General features: G+C 60.7%; 1 protein-coding gene across 2 annotated transcripts; it reads left to right on the top strand.

Moving 5' to 3' along the window:
- The first annotated feature begins 671 nt into the window (after window positions 1-671).
- Window positions 672-20,598, top strand: LOC118678176 (proline dehydrogenase 1, mitochondrial-like). 2 transcript variants are annotated; one of them, XM_036353455.1, is made up of 15 exons: window positions 672-1,048; window positions 6,212-6,420; window positions 10,287-10,321; window positions 10,709-10,858; window positions 11,931-11,995; window positions 12,180-12,296; window positions 12,719-12,798; window positions 13,624-13,705; window positions 14,364-14,507; window positions 15,021-15,113; window positions 15,203-15,349; window positions 16,349-16,524; window positions 18,098-18,196; window positions 19,831-19,919; window positions 19,993-20,598. In XM_036353455.1, exons 1-15 carry the CDS (start codon window positions 773-775, stop codon window positions 20,178-20,180), a joined length of 1,950 nt encoding a protein of 649 aa, XP_036209348.1. In that variant the 5' UTR covers window positions 672-772; the 3' UTR covers window positions 20,181-20,598. The 2 variants fall into 2 exon arrangements, with proteins under 2 accessions (XP_036209348.1, XP_036209349.1); XM_036353456.1 differs by lacking the exon at window positions 14,364-14,507 and having other exon boundaries at window positions 679-1,048.
- Window positions 20,599-20,749: the final 151 nt, after the last annotated feature.

Here is a 20,749-nt window from a genome sequence, read left to right as displayed (position 1 = left end):
GGGAGGCCTGAGGGAGGTGGCAAAGCAGGTGGCTTTGCTGCCAGCCCCAAGGGTGGCACTGAGGGCCTGCAGTGGGGGTTGGGGAGGGGACTGAAACCAGGGAGACCACAGGGGTTCCCAGGGAGCCTGTAGGTTCGGGGCCGGCCTTTGGGTGGGCGGTGGGCCTGGGAAGACAGGAGCGATGGCTTCCCAAACGCCCCTTTACCCCGCAGGAGAAGTGGACCGCCTCAGCTGTGAGTCCGTGCGGCTCAACGACCAGGGAGGCGCCCAGGTGCGCAGGTGCGCCGCGGCGCTGGCTGGCGCGCAGGATCCACTGACCCGGGGCGACTTGGGAAACCCGAAAAGAAATCGCACACCCGGTAGCGGGCCAGAGGTACAGAGTCCACAGCGGGGAAGGTGGGGCTGGGGGTGGGTGGCCAGGGAGACAGAGTCCCGTTTGGGGGTGTGGACACGGACTGAAAAGGCGGGGTTCAGGCGTGAGTGGGGCCGCCCCGTGCGCGGGACCTGCCACGGGACACACACCGTCCCGGGACGCTCCTGGGGCTGGGCGTTCCCAGGAGCCGGCGCGCCCGCTGGGCGGGGCGGGGCGGGGCTTCCGCAGGGCGCGCGCCCCCGAGCGCAGGGCGGGGCCTCCCTGGAGGGGGCGCGGGTCCTGGGGCCCCGTGGGGCCTCGGGAGAAGCGGGCGCGGCTGGGCGCGGGGCGGGGCCTGCGGGGCGGCGCGGCAGCGGCAGCGGGTACTTAAGCAACTCCCGCGCACGCCGGGGCCTGGCCATGGCTCTAAGGCGCATCCTCGCCGCGGTGCGCTCCCGCACTCCCCGCCTCGCCCCGCTGTCCACGGCGGCGCCGAAGACCCGCGAGCAGCCCGCCGCTGGCCGGGGGGCGGTGCGCGGACGCGGGGCGGCCGAGGCCGTGCGGCCGCCGGTGCCCGCCGTGGAGTTCGACAACGCGCAGGAGGCGTACCGCAGCCGGCGCAGCTGGGAGCTGGTGCGCAGCCTGCTGGTGCTGCGCCTGTGCGCCTCGCCCGCGCTGCTGGCGCACCACGAGCAGGTGCGAGCGGGTGGCGGGCGGGGGAGGGGGGCGGCGGGGCGGTGTGCGGGCGGGTACGCAGGCCCCCGGGTTCCTCTGCTCGTCCCGGGATTCGTTACGAACTTTCAGAGTGTAAAGAAGGCGCTAATTGGGCATCGCCTGTAGCGAGGGAAGTCGGGAGGGAGGTGTTTCCTGCATTCCTTTGGTCCCTGAATTTTGCGACTCCTCAGTACTACCAGCCAAAAACAAAGAACAGCTCCACGTTAAGCCCGGTACCGCCCGCAGGAATACAAAGTTGTGATCTGAAATTTAAAATCGAGTGTCCTCCGTGCTGCCCCAAGCGAGGTCTGGTGGAATTGAAGGGTTCGTAGGCCGGGTCCCCAGAGTTCTCCGCGATCCAGGGGCTTCCCAGACGCAGCCACTATGAACAGATGGTGTTGCGGGAGGAGATGGGAAGCTGCTCAAACACCAGACTTTTAAACCTTTAACGCGGTAACTTTGAAAAGTGTGAGGGCTTTGGGCAGGTGAGAAGCGGGGCTCTCAGTGCCTTAGCCACTGTCCCTCTGGGTAGAGATGCAGTTTTTTCCAAAGGGATCCTGGGAACAGTTTGCAAGGCTCCAGTTGGTACCAAGGGTCCGGAAGGTTCTTCTTGCGGTTGGTTGGCCGCGGTTTCTCAGGTGAGACTGCTGAAGGGCATTGTGCTGCCTCCCTCCGCCCCTGGGGGGGAGGGGGGGCTGGACCAAGGAGCACATCTCAGGCTTCGGTGAAGGCCGGGCCACAGCAGGTGGGAGGTGAGGGCTCAGGTCCAGAGAGTCAGTGTCTGGCGGCTCTGAAGGGACACTGCGGCCAGTGGAGGTGTTGGCCCGGATCCTTCCAGAAGCTGCACGGTCAGATGTGGAGTCTGGTACTGATGGGAGGAGGGAGGGGCTGAACAGGAGAAGGGGAGGCCTCTGGGAAGCCATCCCATGTTTGTGACAGCGGCCCTGGCCAACTGAGGGAGGAGGGCAAGAAGGGGCTGAGGGAAGTGATGGCCCTTTGGGGAGCACCCACATGTGAGGGGAAGCCAGAAAGGAGCAGCGAGCACTGGTGGTGCAGCATTCAGGGGGGAGGAGGCAGCTGGGGGTGGGAAGACTTAGGGAGGCAGAGAGTGGTTGTCTGTGGGGTCCCTACAGAGGGCAAATACGGGACCGGCTCCCACAGTCTGGGCACCACGGGGACTGCCAGGCAGAACTGGGATGAGCGGTGCAGAAGCTGTGCCCCTGGTGTGGGTGGAAGGGAGGGAGGGAGGGGGCTTGGAACCAGCGAGGCCATATTTCATCTGGTACAGCCCTGGATTTTATTCCCCAGGTTCAAAACCAGCAGTGAAGCCAGTGAAGCCAGAGGCCCTCGGTTACCTGGGGCCGGGGAGGGGGGGGTGGGGGTGGGGGAGCGCTCTCTGTGATGCCCGCGAGGGGCAAGTGCTGGGATGCAGGGACTGAGCTGCGGGTGCCTGGAAGAGGCTGGGGACCCCTCCTAGGCTCCCTCAAGTCCAGCCTGTGCCCTGGGGATGCCCTCAAGGAGCCCACTATCGGTGGGAGGTGCTCTGCCTGCCGCCCCCCCCCCCCATGGGGCCTGTTCTACCTTTGTCATTGCTGGTGGTCTCGTGAGTGATGGTGGTCTCGGTGCCTGGGACTGGAGGAAATGAGGCAGAGGCCAGACCAACTGCATAGACTTGTGGCCCTTCCCTGTCCTCTACCCTGCAGTAAAAATTCTCCCGGCTGAGAATTACTCCTGCTCAGTGGCGCTGGTCCCTGCAATTCCTGCTGGGGTGCTGAGGGTCATTAAATCTGCTCCCAGGGAGAGTGGCAGCCTGTGGAGCCGGGTTTGAGCTGTTGCACTGGCTCCGGACTCAGTGGGGGCCACACTGAGATTGTTTAGAAAATCCAGGTCTTCTGTGACAAAGGCTTCTGTGCTTGGGCGTGAGCCGGTGCAGAAGGTGGTGATGGAAGGGGTCACTGCAGGTGATGACAAGTGGTCCTGCCAGAGGCAGGGAGAGACGGCCCACTAAAGCCGTGCGCTGCACGCATCCATGTCTGACATGAGAACTAGAGTGTGTGTGACGGGTGCAAGATTCTAAATCCAGGAAGGGTGCCCCCACCTGGAGAGAAGGTGGGGCTGTCAGGTCGTGCTGCCCGGATGGCTGCAAAGTGGCCACTTGTTCTGGGGTTGGATTTGAAACTGCCAGCCCTGCCCTGTGCCCTTCCACAGCCCTGTGGCAGGTCGGCCTCCCCTTTGCCAGGGTGAGAGGGTGAGTGACTGGCCCCGTGACCTGGGTGGCCATGCCCTCTGAGCCCCCCTGCCCTTGGAGCAGAGTAGGTCAGCGAAGAGCGCAGTGCAGGGTGTGTGGGAGGGCACCAGCCCAGGGTCCCCGGTCCCAGCCTTCCTGCCTGTGTCACTAACGTGTCGGCCCTGTTCTTGCTCTGTCCATTAGTGGTGGCTGTGGCTGTTTTGGGCTGTGTTGGCGGAGTTAAATACTGATGACAGAGGCAGTTTGGCCCGCAAAGCCTAAATAAATTATTTACCATGTGGCCCTGGATGGGAAGGTTTGCAGGCCTGGGAGGAGACACCCCCGCACAGGGTGCCAGAGCTGGCGCGCACACTGTCACGGGTTCCTTCCAGAGCCGGGTGACGGTCATTCCGCCCCGCCTGCCACTGGGATGAGCTTTGATATGTTTACGGCAAGTTTTTGCCTGGCCTGTGTGGCTCAGTGGTTGAGCATCCACCCATGAACCAAGAGGTCACTGGTTTGATTGCCGGTCAGGGCACATGCCCGGGTTGCAGGCTCGATCCCTAGCAGGGGGTGTGCAGGAGGCAGCCGATCCATGATGTTTCTCTCTCATCGATGTTTCTATCTATCCTTCTCTCTAAAAATCAATGATAATGATGATAATGATAATAAAAGACCTGCTTTTCCTCCTGCGAGGCCCCTTTGGCCGTGGCTCAGTGTTAGGCTGGGGGGAGAGAGGGAGGCCTGCCTTGTCCTCCCTGTTGGCCCTTTCGTTTTCCATTTCTAATCCCCTTTATAAAAACAACGAGATACAGTAGAATTAGACACAGGCTGCAGCGAGACAGAGGTGATGGCTGGAGAGCCTCGTCCTTGGGGCGCTCTGCACTGCTCCCGGTGGCCTTGAGGCAGCGCCACGGAGCGCCATCCTGCATTCCGGGCCTGTCTGCCGCTGGGCCAGTGTGGGCTGCTTGCGGTTGTTCCTTGGAACCCTGATCCCAACAGATCTTCCCCCCAATAAAGGGGGTTCTATTATTTGAGAACCCTCAGGCTTTTCCTGTCTGTAGCTGGGACAGGGGCAGAAGACCCAGGAATTCCCAGATGGGTGCGGGGGGTGGGGGGGGGGGGCCCTCCCAGCAGCCATCCCCTGGAGGTTCCTCTCGCTCTGGCTGTCCCATGGCAGCAGCTGTGTCACCCCCTCACCTTGGCAAGGCCCCCTCTCTGCATGCCAGTTAGCAAACACTGCCCTCCCTGTTCTAAATCATCCCCTGGAGTGACCTCTCTCCTCCCTTCTTCGGAGTCTCTCCCCGGTAGCATATGAGCTCCCCTGTTCCGTGCAGCCCAGAGTTGTACTGGCATGAAGCGGCTGCTCAGGGCATTTGAATGTACGATGGCAGAAATGTGGGATGTGATTGGAGGAGAAAGCTGGGTAGTTGGGGGGCAGCTGCCTTCCTCAGGGACACGTCCGCCTGAGCTGCTGGCCCGCCGTGGCCCCCGTTGGTCCCAGGGCGGGCTCTCCTCTCACAGAACTCTGCAGATGGTCCACCTGGCTTATTGCCACCTACACCTCACCCCAGATTCATTCCGCACATGTTTGTTTGTTCTACAACTATTTGAAGACCTGGCCCCTTGCCAGGCACTGTATTAGGAACTTGGACTTAGCAGTGAACAAACCATTGAAACATCTAGGCGCTCGCCTTCTGGAAAGCTGTACCAAGTCCTCCTCCTCCCCAGCGTAGCCTTCTGAGGTGTGGGTATAGGGAATGTTGTGAACATGCCCATTGCTCTTCCCGGAGACCAGCCGTTGACTTCTTTATCCACCCGCTGTGGCCGGGCACCTGCCGAGTGCCGCTGGGACCATCTGTGAGCATGCAGGGCGAGGAGGAGTGGCCACAGCGGTGGCTCTTGGGACCCACCCTGCATGAGGAATGGTGATTGACAGTTGCTGCAGGTAGACTAGCTGCTTTGGGTGGTCTCCACTCTAAAATTGAGGCCCTGGGGCCCTAGCCAGTTTGTTCAGTGGTTAGAGCATTGGCCTGTGGAATGAAGGGTCATGGGTTTAAATCTGGTTAAGGGCACATACTTTGGTTGCAGGCTGGATCCCCGGCCCTGCCGGTGTGTGGGAGGCAACCAGTTGATGTGTCTCACATCGATGTTTCTCTCTCTTTCCCCTCTCTTCCACTCTCTCTAAAAATCAATGGAAAGAAATATCCTTGAGTGAAGATGAACAAAAATCCTTCTTTATAATAATAGCCTAATATGCTAAGTGCCCGGTTGACCAGCCATTCAACCAAAGCATAATATGCTAATGATATGCTAAGGCCACTCAACCGCTCCCTATGACATGCACTGACCACCAGGGCGTAGACACTCCAACCAGTATGTTCGCTTGCTGCTGGGGGCCGACATGCCCTGGAGCCCTCCCGCAGTCCCTCCTCGGCTGGCCAACCTCCCGCATCTCTCCCCGGCCCTGATCATGCAGCAGTGGGGTCCCTTGGCCTGGCCTGTGCCCTCTCGCAATCCAGGACCCCTCAGGGGATTTTGGAGAGCTGGTTTCAACCAGATCCCACAGGGGGAGCTCTGCTCATTCAGAAGCCAGGCTCACGGCTGGTGAGCACAGCTGTGGTGGTAGAAGCCTCTCCCGCCTCTGTGGCAGTTGGACATCCCCCGAGGGCTCCCGGACTGCTAGAGGGCGCAGGCCGGGCTGAGGGACGCCCCCTCCCCCAGTGAACGAATTTCGTGCACTGGGCCTCTAGTAAGTAAGTAAGTAAATAAGTAAATAAATTAAATTAAATAAGATGGAGGCTCTAGGAGAGTGTCCAAGCTTTGTGGTTGGAGTGAAGGGGCCAGGGAAGCAGGGTGTCCTGCTGGGGACAGGGGAGGCTGCTGGCCCGAGACAACTTCTTCCCTTTGCCTTTCAGCTGCTCCATTTCACCAGGAGGCTTCTAGGACAACGGCTGTTCGACAGGCTGATGAAGATGACTTTTTACGGACAGTTTGTGGCCGGTGAGGACCAGGAGTCCATCCAGCCCCTAATCCAGCACAACAGGGCCTTTGGCGTGGGCTCCATCCTGGACTACGGAGTGGAGGAGGACCTGAGCCAAGAGGAGGCGGGGCACCAGGAGATGGAGTAAGGCCTGCGGGGCGTCTGCTGGTAACCCCAAAGCGCCCCAGGGCAGCCAGGGGCTGGGTCAAGGCCCAGGCTGGGAGGAGGCCAGGGCGAGGAGAGCTTGGTCAGCCTGGTTCCCGGAACCTCAGCCTGGGGTTCTTGCGCTTTTGCCTCGTGAGGATTACAGCCCTGGGCTTCCATGGCATGTTCTGTGTGCACGAGGCCGGAGGGACATCGAGACCAGGGGTCAGCACGCTATGACCGCAGCCGATCCCACCCACCGCCTGGTTTTGCACAGTCTGCAAGCTGAGGATGGTTTCTGCACTTTTAAATGGTTGAAGCAAATCAGAGCAAGGATAGTATTTCGTGACGTGTGAAAATTATATGAAATCAAATCGCTTTCGCCCTGCGAGGGCCGAGTTGAGCTGTGGCACACACGCTGAGTGGCTCTCAGGCTGAGAATAGGGCTGCCCAGTTGGTTGCCTGCCCTGGTGTGGAGCCTTCCTGCTCTGCCCCAGCATCTCTCCTGGGAGGACCCCACCCTTTCCTGGCCCCTGAGGTGGTGTTCTGATATGCAGGTGGGCTCGGAGCCTGCCCAGGCATCAGTGGGGAAGGGATTGTGCAGCCACGAATGGTTGACAAGCTGCCTGGGTTCCTCCTGCGGCCACCAACTTGCTGCAGGGTTTGCTCTCTGGGCAGTGAGTGTGGAAACACGGGCATGTCCCTGAGCCACCCTGCTGAGTCAGAATTAGGTCACCCTCCGCTTCCTGGAGTAGTGTCCTTAGGGGAAGTACAGACAAGACCTGCCCTTTCTTTGCAAAATGCCCGGTTTCCGTGCTGATGCCTGCACCTGTCCGGACAGGGCCCTCATTTGCATCTGGAGTCCAAGTGCTGACAGCAATTGTGCCCGACTGACCCGAGGCTTGGGGCCAGGCTTGCTGAATAACCTGGGTCAGTCTAGGGCCAGCTTGCTGAATAACCTGCCTGTGTCAGGCTGTGGTGTTTACCATGCGGGGGGGGGGGGGGGGGGGAGGGTAAGGGGGGGGGGTGGGAGGGCAGGGGAGAGGAGGGAAAGGAGTCACATGAGGCTCCTGCCCTGGGAACAGAATGTCCAAGCCTCACAGCCAATTGGCCTGGGGAGCCCAGCCCCTGCCTAGTGATTCGCTGTCTTGAAGGCGGGGTTCTCCAGCTGAGTACCCCCTCTGTTTCCAGTGGGGGCTGTGGCTGCCTGTTGACTAACTAATAGGCTCTGTGTCCCGCTGGGTCAGGGTGAGGGCTGGATGGTTTCACCGTGGGATTTCCTCTCTCCTCTCTCTCTCTCTCTCTCTCTCTCTCTCTCTCTCTCTCTCTCTCTTTCTCTCTCTCTCTCTCTCTCTCTTGTATGAAAAGATTCCTTTCCCAGGGTGGCCTGCCTGGCTTCCTCCTTGCCATGTGGCTCAGGGGCCTGTGCCCTTGGACTGCCCTGCTGTTAGCAGCCCTTGCCCTGCAGGAGCACCACTTGGTGGGCTCTGGGACATGAGTGGTGGTCCCTCCCCATCCGAACAGGGTGACTGCCAGCCAAGCCAGTGGCATGTGCCAAGGACTTGTGCCCAGCTCTGCTGACAGAGGCCCTGTGCCCGCAGAGGGGCCTGGGCTGACGTGTGCACCATCAGGTTGCCTGCCTGCCTGGCAGCTAGGGGGGGCTCTAGACGTGCCCATGGATGTGGAGGCCCCTGCCCCAAATGAAGGCTGCAGGCGGGGATTGCCGGGCCTGCCTTGGGCACAGCTGTTAAAGGCACAGACAGCATGGAGGCATCTGCAGGCCCAGGAGGGCCTCTCAGGGCAGGAAGCAGGAGGCGGGAGACAGTAGCCATCTGGGGAGGGTGTGGAGTGGTGTTTCCCAGAACACTTGATGGAAGGCAGAGGCCAGGGCCCCGACTCTAGGAGAGGACCCCCATGGGGTCTCCCAGCAGGCAGAGGCCATGGAGAAGGGGGAAGGGGCTAGTGTATCATCTACCTGGCGATGGGCTGTGATAAGGACACCCAGGGACAGTGTGACGGCAGGTGTGTCTGCCCTGTTTATGCAGACCCAGGGCTGGCTGGAGGCTGTCTGGGCTTCGGTCCCCCGAGTGGTGGCAGCTCCCTGGGGTACACGTGCACAGAGCGTCTTGGGGGCAGAAATAACCATGACCTCCGGGGCTTTCCTGCCGCTGAGCATGCTGGGAGTGAGAAAGGGGGAGTCCTCGGAGCCTGGAGACCTTTAGATATAGGTAACGGTTCCCATCGATGGAAGGCCGTCTGCCTAGTAGACAGGTTAACACTCACCTTCTCTGAGCCACGGATTGTGGTTGTGGAGCAGGCCTGTGCCCCGCCAGCTGCTGCCCGAGCTGACCAGGCCCCTGCCTGGGCCACACCTTGGAGGGCCTGGGCCTGGGTCTTGTAGGTGCCCTTGCCCAGGGGCCTCAGGTTGGGGGTTGGGGTGGGAGCTCCTTATTCCCGCAGGGATGTCGTATGTGGGGCCAACATGGTCACATACCTCACCCTCTTCCTTCTGTGACTAGTGCATCAAGCACTTGCTTGTGGTTGGCATGAGGTGGCCGGAGCAGTGGCTGCAGGCGTAGCTCCCATTCTTGCCCCCAGGCTGTGGCCTCGTGGGTCCTGCCCTAGGCGTCTGTCCCAGGGTCCCAGGCTCAGGCCTGGGGACTTGCTTGGGGTCAGTGAGGTGAAAGTGGGCACAGCCTCTTAACACAGGTGGGGCCTCCACCACAGGTGCAGGTCCCTGTCCGCAGCTTCCCTTGCTTTCCCGTGGCCTAGAGCACCCCCGGGGGATGCCACGGCCCCGTCCCTGTGGGTGAGAGCAGATGAGCAGAGCTGCGGGGCTGTGCAGCTGCGCTGAGCCCGCTCTCTGGTCCCTGACTGAGAGGCTTTAGCTACAAATCGGGTGATAAAGCTGCGGGTGCCTGCCCTGGGCCTGTGGGCAGCCATGATGAGCAAGCACTCCCTTCATCTGAAGACTTAGCCTCCTGCTGACGACCCCACGCCACTGTGAGGAGGAGGATGGTGGTTGCTGTGATGCTGAGGGGCGGTGGGGGGTGGGGGGGGCGAGGGGAGTGGGCAGGGCTGGAGAGGGCCAGCGAGGGCACGGCCGGGGACTGCCGAGGCCAGTGTGGCGGAGCGCTGGTCGGGGTGGGGGTGGCCAGGGCTGAGGGCTGGCCTCGCTGTCCTGCCCTCATGAGGCCTGGGGGTGCTATTCAGGTATGATGGGAGGGTTTTCATTTTCAAAAGAAACATTTTGGTTGCTGCTTGGAAATTAAGTCTAAGGGGCAAGAGTGCAGCCGGGTGCTGGGTGGCTAGAGATGGGGTCGGCTGTGTGTGGGAGCAGGAGGCCAGTCTTGGGCCCCAGTGGTTGGAGGTGCCTGGATGAGGAGGGGTGGAGGGTAAAGCTAGGGGCCCTCACTCATCCGTTTGGGGGATTTGTACGCCGGTGGTGGCCCGTCTTCGTTTCTCGTCAGCCCTGACTGGCCCTATAGTTCTGTCCTGTCCTCAGAAGGAATGGCTGCAGGGCGAGGCCTCCTTCCAGGACTCACTCCTGCTCTGGGCTGTTCAGAGAGCTCCCATCTGTCAGGGGCTTTTACTTCTGGTCCAGGCTGGGAGGGCTCCGCCCACGGGGAACCTCGGCTGGCTTCTCCGGTGCCGGCCGCTCCCCTCCCAGCTCAGAGGGGGTCACTGGAGGCCTGGGTGGGTGGGGCGGCTGAGTCCCTCTTCCCTGCCCTGGCTCACCAGCCCTCGCACAGCTTTCAGGTCAGGTTCAGGGCTCAGCCTCGTTTTCTCTCACCCTGGTGGGTTCATCCTTGTCAGTTGTGCCTGGGGTGGCATGACCTTGACCCTTGCCCTCTTCCTTCCCTAAGGTCCTGCACTTCAGCCGCGGAGAGGAAGGACGGAGGTAAGAGGGGGCTGCTCACCAACAAATGCTCTCACCGCCACCCCCCTGACCCCCCCCCCCCACCATGGCTGGCACCTGGAGAGGGGGCATAGCCAGCCCAGGGGGCAAAGGACGGTGCTGAGTTCTGTCCCACGTCCATGGGCACCCAGGCCATGGCTCTGAGTGTGCTGACGCATCCTCCCAGCCCTCCGTTGGTCCAGGTTCTGCCTCCCCGGCCCAGGTCTGCCATGTGACTAGGGCTCTTCCGAGGAGGAGCAGTGGGTGCGGGGTCAGGTGACTTTGGGACTGGCAAACAGCCTGGAGCACGTGCAGGGGGTCAGGGCATCTGTGTGCTGGGAGCGAGGCTGGGCGGGTGCCAGGCCCGGTCAGCGTTCAGGCCGTTTGCAGGCGCCAGTAAGAGGGAGAAGCAGTACCAGGCCCACCAGGCCTTCGGAGACCGCAGGGACGGCGTCGTCAGCGCCCGCACCTACTTCTACGCCAACGAAGCCAAGTGTGACCGCCACATGGAGACGTTCCTGCGCTGCATCGAGGCTTCAGGTGGGGCCCTGCTCTTGGCTGGCTGTCCCCCTGCCAGGCCCAGCCCGGCGACCGTGGCACGTGGAAATGCGCGTGCGGGAGGCCGGACCGGAGGGCGCGCTCAGGGCTTCCTCTCTGTCTGGGCGGCCCTGACGGTTGTGAGGATAACCTGGGGTGACGGGGGAGCCACAGGCCAGGCTTAAGTCACGCTGGGGTCAGGCCTGCGTCCAGCAGCTCCGCGAAGAACCCAGTTGCCCCCAGGAAGATGCCTCCCTCCCCTTTCCTGGGCACCAGGTGCCCGTGTGGACCTCTAGGAAGGCTTTTGGTGGCCAGCAGCCCCCAGGTGTGGCAGGGTCAAGACGTTGGGTACACAAGGCACTTGGGTAGGCGAGGGCTGCACTGTTCAGGGAGCGCGTGTCCATCTCCTCTGGTGGAGAATTCCTCCTCACAGCCTCACGACGGGAGTCCCTACCCAGGGGTCACTGAGGCCTCGTGTCCTGTAGTTGTTAGAGACCCGCCAGGTCACAGCGCCGTCCCCTGTGCATCCCCAGCAGCCTCCTGTGACGGGAAAGTGGGTCCCACACCTTCCGACAGGCCAGGATCAGAACAGTCTTCTAAGTGGTGCTGGGGAGACCCTGGCCAGTCAGGCAGACACTTGGCCGTCCAGTGCCAGGGGCACCTGTTTGCCTCCCTGCCCACTCTGCCTGGGAGCAAACAGACAGGAGGCTCCCATAGAAGCAGAGACACGCTCTGGAAGCCATAAGCCAGATACAAATGTAGTGATTGAGCCCCTTCCGCGCTCCAGCCCGCTTTCTGCTCCATGTTTGTGTTTGCGAGCCCCCCCGTGGGCAGCCGGGGGCTGATGGCAGGGGCGAGGAAGCAGCAGGGAGAGGGGTGGCCAGCAGGACTATGTAGGAATGGGCAGGCCTCCCCACCGCCTTCCTGACCCACATGGCGAACGCAGATGAGTCACTGTCCCCACGGGGTGAGGCGTGTGGAGGAGCTGTGTGCCCGCTGGTTCTGGGTGAGCACAGCTCCTGGTCCCCTCCCACCCTTCGCTGGAGCCTGAGGGCTCTTCCTGCGGCTTCCCCAGGTGGAGCCAGCGATGACGGCTTCTCAGCCATCAAGCTCACTGCGCTGGGGAGACCCCAGTTTCTGGTAAGTGCTAGAACCTTCCACGTGCCGAGAGAGTTTGCAGGAACTGCAGGCTACCATGCCAGTACCTTGGGGCTGGGAGCCAAGCACACAGGTGGGATGGGAGGGGCCCTGGGGCTGTGTGGGGGTCCTGGGGGTCGGGAGCTGGGCATGCGCCCGTGACGGCAGCTCAGGCCCGCATTTGCAGCTGCAGTTCTCAGACGTGCTGACCAAGTGGAGACGGTTCTTTCACCAAATGGCTGCTGAGCAAGGGAAGGTCGGGCTGAATGCCATGGACACAAAGCTGGAGGTGGCGGCACTGCAGGTGGGCAGCCCTTCCCTGGTGGTGTGAGTAGACGGGTAGACAGTGGGGGGGCTGGGGCGGCGCCCTGCCCAGGAGAAACGGCCAGGCAGTGTCTAAGGTGGGTTCCCAGAGCTGCTCCAGGGCCCGCAGCCCACCCTGAAGCTGCTAGGGTTTGGCGGGGAAGGAATCTGACCAGAGGCTGCGGTCACACTGGACAGAGGGGTGGGGGGGCTGGCCCTGCAGGTAGCAGAGCTCTGCGGAGCTGCAGGGACAGGAAAGGGGCATCCGGAACCCGCGGGGAGGGACCATCTAAGGAGCAGAAACACAGCCGGAACTAACAGTGTAACCAAGTCAAAACAGATCACACACCGACGGGCGGGAGACACGGAATGGGAGTGGGTGGGGCCGGGGGGCCCGGGACAGACGCCTTCTCGCTTCTCCAGGAAAGCGTGGCGAGGATGGGCATTGCGTCCCGGAAGGAGATTGAGGACTGGTTCAGAGCAGAGACCCTGGGCGTGTCCGGGTAAGAGCAGCGCCTGCCTGAGATGGGCATCTACCCGGTCAGGCGTGGTTCCAGCTGAGTCCCAGCAGCCTCTCCCAACCCTGGTCACCCCCCTCCAGTCTGTGGGCCTTGGGGTGATGGCGCCAAAGAAACTGCTGCCCTGAGGTGCACAGGACGGGAGCTGACAGGCAACTGGGATCCATGGGGGAGGGCCGGCAGCTTGGGCACAGGCTCGGTGACTGCAGCTGATGAGGAGTACCGCCCTCCTGGGCCCGCCCGCTGACAGGTGAAGGGCCAGGGCCGCTGAGCCCCGCAGGGCCCCGGGCTTCATCCTCAGGGGCGGGGACTGAGGTCTCTGTGGGGCCTTGGTACAAGCCCCAAGGTTTCAGAGCTGCCGCTGCCCCGATGCAGGACACGTTCATGTTTTGGGTTTTTGTGTGTTTTTTTTAATCCTCATCTGAGGATATTTTTTTCATTGTTTTTAGAGAGAGAGAAAGCAAGGGAGAGAGAGAGAAACATCGATATGAGAAACAGCGAGCAGTTGCCTCCTGTATGCACCCCCTGGCCGGAGATCAAACCTGGGGGTATGCGCCCCACCAGGAATCGGAACCTGTGACCCTTCGGTACGACACTCCCACCGAGCTACACCGGCCAGGGTTGGTTTTCATTTTTCAAACAGAGAATGACATTTATATTTTATCTGACTTTTGAAACTGAACACTGAGGCGGGTTCTGCAGGGACTGGGTTTCGGGGTGCTCTTTTAGGGAATGGACTGGTTTGGGGTCTAGGCCCCCACACAGATTCTAGCTGCTGCCACCACTCTGCTGACCGCCCTTCTCCCGCAGGACCCTGGACCTGCTGGACTGGAGCGGCCTCATCGACAGCAGGACCGAGCTCTCCAAGCACCTGGTGGTCCCTAACATGCAGGTGACGCCACCCCGCTCGCCAGTGAGCCCTGTCCCAGAGGAGGCTGGGCCGGGAGGGGCCTTGTTCCTGTCGCCCATCCTGGGCCAAGACTACTGTCCTCCCTGGCCCCACAGGACCCCATGGTCCAGGGCAAGGATGTCAAACTCACGGCCTGCGGGCCACATGCCTCATTTATGGTATTTGGCCCGTGTTAGCCTTTGAGTTTGACATGCTGGGTCTAGGGGGAAGAAGACAGACCCACTAGTGCCCCATAGAGTGGGACAGAGACCCACGAGGCGAGGGACATCTGGGGAGCCTTCCCATGTCATCTGTCTTTGCATGTTGGGTCACCCCGAACCTCACGGGCCTGAAAGGACTACGCTCATATGATCGCCCTCCCAGGTGGTTCTCTCAGTTTCCCTTGCGGTTGTACTTGGAGCGGCAGAGGCTGGGGTCAGTGTGGAGGGTCCCCACGTGCATGGCCAGCGGCCGGCCAGGGCTTCCGCACTGTGTGGCCGCTGGTTCCCAGTGCGAGTGTCCCCAGGGCCAGGCGGGAGCTGTCACCTTTCCTAGCCTCGCCTCAGAATCCCGCATCTCCCCGCCTGGCTCTGTTGATTAAGTCAGTCAGTCACTAGGCGGCCCACGTGCAGGGGAAGGAATGAGACTCCACTTGCCCCAGGAGGGTGTCGGGGACGCGGAGGCCGCGTTTGAAATCGCCTCTGAGGCTGGATGTGAAGCAACAGCAGAGGCAAACGCTGCCTTCCACACACCTCCAGCTGAGACACCGCGGACCCCCACTCCTCCTCAGAGCGCCCTGGCCAGGGTTAGCGGGCAAGTGGGGAGAGCAGAGGGCCCCAGTGCCACGCAGGCCTGCAGGGTGTGTGCCAACCTGCCCCAGCTCCCTGCAGGGCACCATCGGGCTGGTGCCTCTGTCCCATCAGTCTGTGCTGCATGGCTGTTACTGCTCTGGGCCCGCGCCCTGCTTGGGGCTGAGCCCTTCCTGGTGATTGGATGGGTCAAGGGTAGCCTCCTTAGCGCTGTGTGGGAACAGAAGGGGGACGTCCAAGGGTCCTGGGGAGGTTGAGGGAGCAGACTTGGTGCAGGCCTGACCTGTGAGGTTACACCTCCAAGTGGCCTTGTCCCTGGGTCACCAGCCGGCCTCAGGGCAGGGCGCTGATCTTCATGCGCAAACAGGGTGGAGGAGGGGCCTGGATGAGGGGGTCTCGCTGGTTTTGGGGACCAGGCAGCAGGTATTGGTAGGCTCTGGGCAGGGGAAGCACAGGCTTTGAGAGGGCTGGTCCAGCGCTTGCTGACACCTGCCCGCGTGCGCCCTCAGACAGGACAGCTGGAGCCTCTGCTGTCGGGGTTCACCGAGGAGGAGGAACGGCAGATGAGGAGGATGCTGCAGAGGATGGATGTCCTGGCCAAGGTCGAGGCCTGGGATGTGCCCGGGGGCTGGGGGGCGCCTGTCTCACCTGAGCCCCAGACAAACCCTGTCTCCCACCCTTGACCTCTAAGAAAGCCACCGAAGCGGGGGTGCGGCTGATGGTGGACGCGGAGCAGACCTACTTCCAGCCGGCCATCAGCCGCCTGACGCTGGAAATGCAGCGCAGGTTCAACGTGGAGAAGCCGCTCATCTTCAACACGTACCAGTGCTACCTCAGGGTACGCCGGCCCGAGCCGCCCGCCCTTCGGTGGTGGCAAGCCCCCACCTGAGCCCCCAGGTGGAGGAGGGAGGTTGGTCGATCCAGGTCCCAGACCAGGTGTTGAAGGGGCGGGAGGAAGACGAAGGAGCTTGTTCGGGGTCCACTTAATGTCTTTAAATCCCAGATGTCAAAGCCTTCATGAATGACCGTTTTCTGTAAGAATTCGATGAAAGCTCTGGGCCTTTGCCTAGAATTTTGCATGTCCCTCAGTAATGCTTCAGGGTGATCCCTGAGCACAGACCTAGAACGGGCTCCTTGGGGACCAGTGAGGTGTTTAGAGGCCGCGGGTGGGGGTGAGGGGTTATCTAGGCAGCCTGAGGAGACACATATAAAGTGACTGCTGGCACCTGCTCTGTTCCCTCAAAGGACTGACCAGGCCAAACAGAAGAGGCTGCAGGTGCCCCCCCCCCCCCCCCCGTTACCATTCCTTGTGGACAGAGGTCCAAGGGCCTCTCTCACCCACACCTGTCTTCCAGACCCCCTGGACACCCACAGGGCACCTCCCTCAGCCACCAGCTGCTGCCCTGGTGCCCCTTGCCGATTGTACCCTGGATGCTCCTAGGCCCAGACAGGTCCTAGGCCAGTGATGGCGAACCTTTTGAGCTCGGCGTGTCAGCATTTTGAAAAACCCTAACTTAACTCTGATGCCGTGTCACATATAGAAATTTTTTGATCTTTGCAACCATAGTAAAACAAAGATTTATATTTTTGATATTTGTTTTATATATTTAAATGTCATTTAACAAAGAAAAATCAACCAAAAAAATGAGTTCGCGTGTCACCTCTGACATGTGTGTCATAGGTTCACCGTCACTGTCCTAGGACAAGCAGGTCACACTCAAAGGCTCACACAGGCCAAGTAAATGAGGCGTGAGGCCCTCGAGTTCGACATGCTTGCCCTAGAAGTGCTGGCTGGAGGGGCTGACCTAGTTACTGACTCTTGGCCCTGACCCTGCAGGATGCTTATGACAATGTCACCCTGGACTTGGAGCTGGCTCGCCGCGAGGGCTGGTGTTTTGGAGCCAAGCTGGTGCGGGGTGCCTACATGGCCCAGGAGCGGGCCCGCGCTGCCGAGATCGGCTATGAGGACCCCATCAACCCCACGTACGAGGCCACCAACGCCATGTACCACAGGTGCGCCCGTCCTTCTTAGGTCCCAGAGCCGCAGGGCCACCTGGGGAGGGGAGGGGAGGGAGAAAAGGGGGGGGGGACATACCTCCTTGGTGCTGGAGCTGACACGATGGGCCCCTATCTGAAGGGGGAGCAGCCCTGGAGACAGCAGCTTCTGGTAAGAGCAAGACTTTTGCCCTGAGGCCAGAACTGATTGTTTTCTGCTTTTGATTTACTTTTTCAAAAACATTAAGGTCGTTTTAAAAATGTCTTTATTGACTTTTTAGAGAGAGGAAGGGCGAGGGATAGAGAGCACACCCCCTATTGGGGACTGAGCCCATAACCCAGGCATGTGCCCTGACCGGGAATTGAACTGGTGACCTCTTGGTTCATGGGCTGACTTTCAACCACTGAGCCACACTGGCCAGGCCAGGTGGCTTTTTTTTTTTTTTTTTTTTTTTTTTTTTTTTTTTTTTTTTTTTTTTTTTTTTTTTTTAAATATATTTTATTGATTTTTTACAGAGAGGAAGGGAGAGAGACAGAGAGTTAGAAACATCGATGAGAGAGAAACATCGATCAGCCACCTCCTGCACACCTCCTACTGGGGATGTGCCTGCAACCCAGGTACATGCCCTTGACCGGAATCGAACCTGGGACCTTTCAGTCCGCAGGCCGACGCTCTATCCACTGAGCCAAACCGGTTTTGGCGAGGTGGCTTTTTTAATATAGAAACGTCGACTCATGAAACTGAACTGGCCTGGGTCCCGGCAGCTCCTGTGGCCCAGGTAGCCCTCCCCGCTCTGCACTCACCTTATTTCCAGGGACCATCACGGTCTCGCGTGCTGCGTTTGTCTGGGTGATAGTTCATGCAGGACGGACAGGCTGGCTGCGTGCTGTTTCTCTACGAGGTGGTGCAAATGTGTTGCAAATTCAAAGACCCCGAAGGGTCTCCCTCACTGACCTGCCTTTCGGCCCTGGCAGCGCCCTCTTCCTTCCAGGAGCTGCATGCGCCTCTCTTGGTCAGACCTCATGGTCAGCATGTACGCTGTCTTCTGCCCTCGCTTTGCAGGTAAAGCTGTATCTGGATCCCCCAGGTCGGCGTGCAGACTGTTAATGGCCAACGCGGGTGCCTGTGCTCATGTGTCCCTGCGAGCTCTAAGGTGCTTGGTGTCCTGCGTTAGAAGGGTGACCCAAGGCACAGCCTGTCCGTCCTTTGTGCCCAGGGGTGAGGACGAGCTGTGGCTGGCAATGGAGTTGCTGGGTCCGAGGACATGCACCCTGCCCGGCTGTTTTCACTGCCAGATGGAGCAGCGGTCAGGCTCCCCCAGCACGGGGAGCCCCTTTCCGGACGTGAAGCTGCATCTGTCCTGGACGCACAGGGCATGTGCCTCAGCTAGTTCCCCCCGATGCCTGACCCCAGTGCTGCTTGCTTTTTCTTTCGTACTCACAGGTACTGAGAAGGCTGAGTGCTCCTAGTCTTGTCCTGGCACCATGGGTACCTCTAGGAGGAGCGGGCTCGCTGAGTGGCCCTGGGCCCACCTGTGGCCTTTGCCCGTGGGGAGCTCTCCGGCCCAGGCTCACGTGCCTCTCCCCCCAGGTGCCTCAATTACGTCCTGGAGGAGCTGAAGAACAATGGCAAGGCGGAAGTGATGGTGGCCTCCCACAACGAGGACACGGTGCGCTTCACGCTGCGCAGGTAAGGCGGCCCCCCACAGCTGTGTGAGTGCTCCCGGGTCAGGGAAGAGCTTGACGAGACCCTGGAAGCATGTACAGCAAACATGTCAAACTCAAAGGCTAACATGGGCCCAATGAGACATGCGGCCCGCAGGCCATGAGTTTGACATGCCTGATGTGCAGAGTGCCCTGCCAGGCATGGTGGGTGTTTGGGGGAACTTCTGTGGGACAGCGGGAGAGGCGGCTTTAGTGCTGCCCAGACCCTGTCCGCCAGGTCTTGCGAGGCATTGGCACTGCTGTAGCAAAGAGGCTATCTGCAGTTAATTTGGTTTTTAAAATGAATACCGGACATACTAGTTTCAAATTCAAAAAAATAAATGTCATTAGGTGACTTAAATAGCTTCTTAAAATACACAAACGCAGGGTGGAATGCTGAAACCCCTCAGGAAACGTCTGATGCCTGGCCTCTTTAGAGACAATTACTCCTAACATTTTACACGCATTTGGAATTTAACAGAGTCTGTTTTCTCTTTAAATGCCTGCCCTGTGGAGCAAAACTGTGGTGGGATCCTTACAAGTCAGATATAGGAAGCAGGTGAAGCAAATCCTTAAATGTTCCAGTACTGCTGCCATGTTCTTTCCTTCATCTTGTGTCTTAGCCCGAGCGGTGCTACACTGGGGGCCCGGGGTCCAAGTTCCCCTCCTCTCCCCAGTCACTGCCTCCTGGGGCTTAGGCCCTGCACTGAGTCTTGCTGATCCTCAAGTTTCCCAGGAGTAAAGCAGGGGCCCCCGTCCCACAGCAGAGGCACCCCGAGCCCAAGGCTTGCTGCTGAGTGGGGCTTCCTAAGGGGCAGTGAAGGTGCAGGTGGGGTGAGGGCACTGCCTGGAGCGCTGACTCTAAACCCGTTCAGTCACGTCACCACTCCTTTGTTAGGATGGTGCTGCCTTTTCCATCTGAAATTGCAATGGAAACGGCGATTTCTAACCCACAGCAGTGGCAGCCACCTCCTGCTCCAGGGGCCAGGGAGCCTCAAGCCGCTCAGGCTCACCTTCCCTGGGAAGCGGTGTGGTCTCTGATCAGCCCCCAGGGACCTCCGAGACCCTGCCAGCTTTGACCAAGTAACAACCCAGCACAAAACTCAGTGGCCAAACAGCAGTATGTTCTGTGGGCCTGCCGCGTGGACTGGGCTCAGCTGGGGCCTACTTGGCCCTAAATGGTCTCATTTGTGGCTGGGACGGGACAGCATCTCATGGCCGGTGTCCCTCAGCCCCCTTCCACAGACACAATGGCCACTGGGGGCTGGTGCCTGCTCTATAGGACAGAGCAGCCAGTGAGGGGTGACAAGTGGCCTGGTTGGGTGTGAGGGCTGGAAGCTTCTGCGAGCCACACCATGGGGCGGCTGCTGGGCAGGCCTGCCTTGCTGGGTCAGAGTACCACTACGGGAGGTTGGGACAAGCAGGAGGGAAGGGGCCACGGGGAGTGAGCACGGCAGGAGGGAGGCTGGCTTGGGAAGTAGGGAACTTAGCAGCCACGGGCTGAGGTGGGAGCCAGAGCTTATAGCCCTGCAAGGAATGGAGGTGAGAGCATGTGGATGGGGATCTGGGGGTGGCTCAGAGCTGGCCCAGGGGCTCACCTACTGCCTTCCCTGGTCACAGGATGGAGGAGTTGGGTCTGCACCCCGCTGACCGCCAGGTGTACTTTGGACAGCTGCTGGGCATGTGTGACCAGATCAGCTTCCCGCTGGGTAAGCTGGGCCTCCCTGGGGGTGGGGTGCGGGCGTCGGGGTCAGGACTCACCCCCTCTGCCTGTGCGTGCAGGCCAGGCGGGCTTCCCTGTGTACAAGTACGTGCCCTACGGCCCTGTGATGGAGGTGCTGCCCTACCTGTCCCGCCGCGCCCTGGAGAACAACAGTGTCATGAAGGGCGCCCGACGGGAGCGGCAGCTGCTATGGCAAGAGCTCAAGCGGAGGCTCTACACAGGCAACCTCTTCTACCGCCCGGCCTAGCGCCCACGGGCCACCTGCCACCAGACTTGGTTTCCCAGGGCCTCGGGCTGGGGTCTGGCTGGCCCGTAGGCCAATGCTGCTACAGCCCAGCCGCACGCAGATCCACCTCTCCACACCCAAGTCTCTGAGAACTGCTTCCTACCCAGGATGTGGGCACCCACGTACAGGCGGTCTGATACCCGCCAGAGCCACTGAGGTCAGGAACTGCCCACCCCCCGACCTTAGACCCGAAGGCCCACTTTCCACCAGGGTCTGTCCCACACACTGTGAGCCCCACAGGTGGGCCAGCCAGGCTGAGGGAGGTGGACTGGTCAATAAACCACTACTTCTGCAGCCAGGAGCCCTCCACGCCCTTTCCTGTGGGGCCCTCAGGTGGGGTCAGCAGAGAGGGCGTGGCTCCAAGGCCTGAGAAATCTCACCTGTCTCCAGTCATGTGTCCCTGGGGGCCAGGCCCACACTTCCATCCAGGCCGTCCTGCAGACCCGCCATGCAGGGTGCTGGACCCCCCAGCTCTGACCAATGCCGACAGGAGGCCCCAGGGATTGTGCGTGGTGCTTCCCCACCCTGGT

The sequence above is a fragment of the Myotis myotis genome, unplaced genomic scaffold (genome assembly GCF_014108235.1).
Source record: "Myotis myotis isolate mMyoMyo1 unplaced genomic scaffold, mMyoMyo1.p scaffold_m19_p_20, whole genome shotgun sequence".
In the NCBI taxonomy this organism is placed as follows: Eukaryota; Metazoa; Chordata; class Mammalia; order Chiroptera; family Vespertilionidae; genus Myotis; species Myotis myotis.
This window is presented reverse-complemented; position numbering and strand designations above follow the sequence as displayed.